General features: G+C 48.1%; 1 protein-coding gene across 1 annotated transcript in view; it reads right to left on the bottom strand.

Moving 5' to 3' along the window:
* Window positions 1-3,985: 3,985 nt before the first annotated feature.
* LOC139414884 (neuronal acetylcholine receptor subunit alpha-2-like) overlaps window positions 3,986-6,000 on the bottom strand; it is a 66,846-nt gene continuing 64,831 nt past the window's right edge. The window contains exons 8-9 of the mRNA XM_071162482.1: window positions 4,582-4,991; window positions 3,986-4,111 (exon numbers count right to left, since the gene is read on the bottom strand). Coding sequence (XP_071018583.1) covers window positions 3,986-4,111; window positions 4,582-4,991 — 536 coding nt within the window. The remainder of the gene's footprint in view (window positions 4,112-4,581; window positions 4,992-6,000) is intronic.

Here is a 6,000-nt window from a genome sequence, read left to right as displayed (position 1 = left end):
ATGAACCAATACAGGCGAACCAATCAGAACACGTCTTTACCATCTCCCTCCTAACTATGGTCTAGGCTAGTCTAGCCAACAATAATGGAACGCAAGCAACAAAACAACAACACACTGTTCGGTGATGACAATAAGTACTCTGATGATTGTAATACATTTTATGAAAGGTGTTCTGACTCTATTTGATCTAAATAGGGTATTCATCTATCATTTATGTATTCAAATAGCTATAGTCTTCTTTAAAACTTAGATGTGTATTAGATTGACATTTTGGAGCCATTAGGTTCTATCTACCTGTGATTGCACCCCCCCTAATAAAACTGTTTTACAAATGTCTCAGGATTTTTGATACTCTATACTTGTGCTACCTTTAAGGTCATGACCTTACTGGGTTATGAAAGAAGAATTCACATCAAAACAATTCTGAGATCAAGGCTGTGAAAACTTTAATACTCAATATCTCAGAACTAAGTTTTGTGCCTATAGAATATTTATAGTCCCAACGTTACAAAAATCATAATTTGTGTCGTAAATGTTATTAACAAACATTCTTTGGTGTTTTTTTTGGAGGATGTTCCCATTTTCGTACGTTAGGCCAATGTAAAGACTTCAATCAGTACTCTTGGTGCAAACGTTAAATCACTTACTAAAATCTGACATTTTCTTTTCCTATCGACTCCCAAATTCCCAAAACATGCGTTTTCTGTTTATACAGTATTTATTACCACAACAGCATGTGTTTGATATTGTTATGAAGCAGTACATTGGTAGTGCCAGTCATTCACCTAGTTACTTCCTCAGTTGTGTTTATTCCTATGTGGAACAGAAACCTTCCGCTCGCTTGGACTGTTACTGTTACCCGACGGTCTTCTGCCTGCTTGGATACGATGTTTCGTAACAGTTAATCATCTTCCTAAACCATAATTTTCTGCAAAAAAAAAACAACCTAGTGGTTCAAGTTACTGCACACCGTTGTCGTAGTGCTAGTACCACTGTGCCAGCCTGCTCCGGGGGCAGAAGGTAGAGGTTACGTCTACTGGCCCTAGGTGATGCCAGCCAGTCCTGTGCCAGGAATGGTAGTTCTCAGGCCCAGACCCCAGATGCTAAATCATGCCGGCCAGGCATGGTAGATCTCAGGCCCAGACCCCCGGTCCTAAATCATGCTGGCCAGCCAGGTAGGAAGGAAGAGTCCAGGTCCCATATCATGCTGGCCAGGTAGAGGAAGAGTCCAGGTCCTATATCATGCTGGCCAGCTAAGGAGGAAGAGTCCAGGTCCTATATCATGCTGGCCAGCCAGGGAGGGAGGACGTGTCCAGGTCCTATATCATGCTGGCCAGCCAGGGAGGGAGGAAGTTTCCAGATCCTATATCATGCTGGCCAGCCAGGGAGGAAGTGTCTAGGTCCGATATCATGCTGGCCAGCCAGGGAGGAAGTGTCCAGGTCCTATATCATGCTGGCCAGCCAGGGAGGAAATGTCTAGGTCCTATATTATGCTGGCCAGGTAGGAAGGAAGAGTCCAGGTCCTATATCATGCAGGCCAGCCAGGGAGGGAAGAAGAGTCTAGGTCCTATATCATGCTGGCCAGCCAGGTAGGAAGGAAGTGTCCAGGTCCTATATCATGCTGGCCAGCCAGGGAGGGAGGAAGAGTCCAGGTCCTATATCATGGTGGCCAGCCAGGGAGGGAGGAAGAGTACTGGTCCTATATCATGCTGACCAGCCAGGTAGAAAGGAAGTGTCCAGGTCCTATATCATGCTGGCCAGCCAGGTAGGAAGGAAGTGTCCAGGTCCTATATCATGCTGGCCAGCCAGGTAGGAAGGAAGTGTCCAGATCCTATATCATGCTGGCCAGCCAGGGAGGAAGTGTCTAGGTCCTATATCATGCTGGCCAGCCAGGGAGGAAGTGTCCATGTCTTATATCATGCTGGCCAGCCAGGGAGGAAGTGTCTAGGTCCTATATTATGCTGGCCAGGTAAGAAGGAAGAATCCAGGTCCTATATCATGCAGGCCAGCCAGGGAGGGAGGAAGAGTCTAGGTCCTATATCATGCTGGCCAGCCAGGTAGGAAGGAAGTGTCCAGGTCCTATATCATGCTGGCCAGCCAGGTAGGAAGGAAAAGTCCAGGGCCTATATCATGCCAGCCAGCCAGGGAGGGAGGAAGAGTCCAGGTCCTATATCATGCTGGCCAGGTAGGAATGGAAGTGTCCAGTTCCTATATCATGCTGGCCAGCCAGGGAGGAAGTGTCTAGGTCCTATATCATGCTGGCCAGCCAGGGAGGAAGTGTCCAGGTCCTATATCATGCTGGCCAGCCAGGGAGGAAATGTCTAGGTCCTATATTATGCTGGCCAGGTAGGAAGGAAGAGTCCAGGTCCTATATCATGCAGGCCAGCCAGGGAGGGAGGAAGAGTCTAGGTCCTATATCATGCTGGCCAGCCAGGTAGGAAGGAAGTGTCCAGGTCCTATATCATGCTGGCCAGCCAGGGAGGGAGGAAGAGTCCAGGTCCTATATCATGCTGGCCAGCCAGGGAGGGAGGAAGAGTACTGGTCCTACATCATGCTGGCCAGCCAGGTAGAAAGGAAGTGTCCAGGTCCTATATCATGCTGGCCAGCCAGGTAGGAAGGAAGTGTCCAGGTCCTATATCATGCTGGCCAGCCAGGTAGGAAAGAAGTGTCCAGATCCTATATCATGCTGGCCAGCCAGGGAGGAAGTGTCTAGGTCCTATATCATGCTGGCCAGCCAGGGAGGAAGTGTCCATGTCTTATATCATGCTGGCCAGCCAGGGAGGAAGTGTCTAGGTCCTATATTATGCTGGCCAGGTAAGAAGGAAGAATCCAGGTCCTATATCATGCAGGCCAGCCAGGGAGGGAGGAAGAGTCTAGGTCCTATATCATGCTGGTCAGCCAGGTAGGAAGGAAGTGTCCAGGTCCTATATCATGCTGGCCAGCCAGGGAGGAAGGAAAAGTCCAGGGCCTATATCATGCCAGCCAGCCAGGGAGGGAGGAAGAGTCCAGGTCCTATATCATGCTGGCCAGTTAGGAATGGAAGTGTCCAGGTCCTATATCATGCTGGCCACGTAGGAAGGAAGAGTCCAGGTCATATATCATACTGGCCAGGTAGGAAGGAAGTGTCCAGGTCCTATATCATGCTGGCCAGGTAGGAAGGAAGAGTCCAGGTCTTATATCATGCTGGCCAGCCAGGTAGGAAGTGTCTAGGTCCTATATTATGCTGGCCAGGTAGGAAGGAAGTGTCCAGGTCATATATCATACTGGCCAGGTAGGAAGGAAGAGTCCAGGTCCTATATCATGCTGGCCAGCCAGGTAGGAAGGAAGAGTCCAGGTCCTATATCATGCTGGCCAACCAGGGAGGGAGGAAGAGTCCAGGGCCTATATCATGCTGGCCAACCAGGGAGGGAGGAAGGGTCCAGGTCCTATATTATGCTGGCCAGCCAGGGAGGGAGGAAGAGTCCAGGTCCTATATCATGGTGGCCAGCCAGGTAGGAAGGAAGAGTCCAGGTCCTATATCATGCTGGCTAGCCAGGGAGGGAGGACGAGTCTAGGTCCTATATTATGCTGGCCAGCCAGGGAGGGAGGAAGAGTCCAGGTCCTATATCATGCTGGCCAGCCAGGTAGGAAGGAAGAGTCCAGGTCCTATATCATGCTGGCTAGCCAGGGAGGGAGGACGAGTCTAGGTCCTATATCATGCTGGCCAGCCAGGGAGGGAGGAAGTGTCCAGGTCCTATATCATGCTGGCCAGCCAGGTAGGAAGGAAGAGTCCAGGTCCTATATCATGCTGGCCAGCCAGGTAGGAAGGAAGTGTCCAGGTCCTATATCATGCTGGCCACGTAGGAAGGAAGAGTCCAGGTCATATATCATACTGGCCAGGTAGGAAGGAAGTGTCCAGGTCCTATATCATGCTGGCCAGGTAGGAAGGAAGAGTCCAGGTCCTATTTCATGCCTGCCAGCCAGGGAGCGAGGAAGAGTCTAGGTCCTATATCATGCCAGCCAGCCAGGGAGGGAGGAAGAGTCCAATGGTTCCTAGGAGACACACAATGATAAACATCCACAGGAAGATACGGTCGATCACCATGGCAACGTACTTCCAATCTTCCTTCACCTGGATGGAGAGAGAGATGAGAGATGAGAGAGATGAGCGATGAGAGAGATGAGAGAAAAAGAGAGATGAGAGCGAGAAAGAGAGAGAGAGAGATGAGAAAGAGAGAGAGAGATGAGAGAGAGAAAGAGAGATGAGCGAAAGAAAGAGAGAGAGAGAGATGAGCGAGAGAGACATATGAATGAATGATAACACTTTTAGTTGGATTGAGTGCAATGATCATGATGGTTTAAGTTGAACAATCATTGTAATTGAATGTTCTACAACAACAAAAAATAGCAGCTATGTGCAATATTTGAGCTACAAATGCTACCTCGTTCATCTGTGTTGCTGTATGCCTGTCATAACCAGTATACCGGTGTACCGTCACTGCCAAATGGTTTTCTGGGTAGTCATTGTAGATACTTGGCATTTCAGAAATGTAAAGATCCTTTTAGTGGAATACAAAGGATCTGTATAACATAAATACTCACACTGAAGTCTGCGTCCTCTGCCCTCAGGTGGTCTGCGATATAGTGCAGTCCCTCCAGAGCACGTATCACGCTGGGAGACAGAGGGAACTCTATCTCTCTAGAGTCTGACACCAAGTTAGCCGGTCGCTGGGTCGGGTTAACCCTTCTATTCACCCCACCTCCTCCTCCTTCAACCCCTCCATCCAGGCGTTTATGAGGCTGCCCTGCCCCTGGGAGTGGATGGTTCTGCTGGGGCGGAGGGGTGGAGCCCGGAGGTCTGGGTGACGGAGGACGGAAGGAGAAGTAAGACGTCAGCTCCCCCAGCTCAAGGTCCTCATAACAAAGGGTCTGTCTTTGGAGGTCCTCCGTTGTCCCTCCTCCGTCCCGGAGCCAGCTGGCTGAGGTGCTGAGGAAGGGAGGAAGGCCTAGGCCTGGGAGAAAGAAGGGAAATTAATTTGAGAAATTTGAAATACATATAGGGCTGTTATCCAGGACACAGATGGTCTATTCTTGGACTTTAAAGACATGTTCTCTGAGAGTGGTTGTTCGTGGAAGACTATGATTAATATGGGTCTGGGAAGGGCCCCAAAGAGTTGTCTCTTCTATGGGAGTAAATACAACATATATAGATTAAAATCAGAAGGAAACAAAAAAACATATGAAAAACTCAATCTACCGATTTATTTCCATTGTGGTCCTTCTTGCTACCTGGTATCCAGAAAGCATCTCAGAAAAGGTTCTTAGGAATCCTGTTAAAACCGGGTTTTAAGACAAAAAAATAAACTCCGAGCTCAGAGTAGGTTTTAGGATGATGTTAAAACCAGTTGAGGTTGATGAAGAGAAGACAGGTCATAATAATGGCTGGAACGGAGCGAATGGCATCAAAACCATGGAAACCATGGAAACCATGGAAACAATGGAAACCATGGAAACAATGGAAACAATGGAAACCATCAAAACCATGGAAACCGTGGAAACCAAGGAAACCATGGAAACCATGTGTTTTATGTATTTGATTCCATTCAACTAATTCCGCTTCAGCCATTAACTCAAGCCAATCCTCCCGAATTAAAGTGTCACCAACCTCCTGTTGGTTAAGACACTGCTCAGACAAACTCTGAGCCAGCAGCAAAAAATCAATTCATAAAAGTTGGTACCTCCACGACAGTTTGAGGTACCGCAAAGGAAAGATGGTGATGACGCACGCCCTTATAACATTGTTGCAAATAATGGGGAGTAACCAATCACAATGAGGCACCGTCGTCCAATCACGATGAGGCACCGTCGTCAGCTGCTCTATAGCAATACTCAGACAACCACAGTGAATGTGACTGTGCATCAAAGATTTCAAATGGTAAAACCTTAATGCCTTTCATTTTCACCTGACACATATGTTTTGAAGCATAACCTTGTTATATATATATTCTTTTACCAATTCTG

This window comes from Oncorhynchus clarkii, chromosome 8 (assembly GCF_045791955.1).
Source record: "Oncorhynchus clarkii lewisi isolate Uvic-CL-2024 chromosome 8, UVic_Ocla_1.0, whole genome shotgun sequence".
NCBI lineage: Eukaryota > Metazoa > Chordata > Actinopteri > Salmoniformes > Salmonidae > Oncorhynchus > Oncorhynchus clarkii.
Note: the sequence above shows the minus strand (reverse complement) of the source record. Positions and strands in the feature narration are given on the sequence as shown.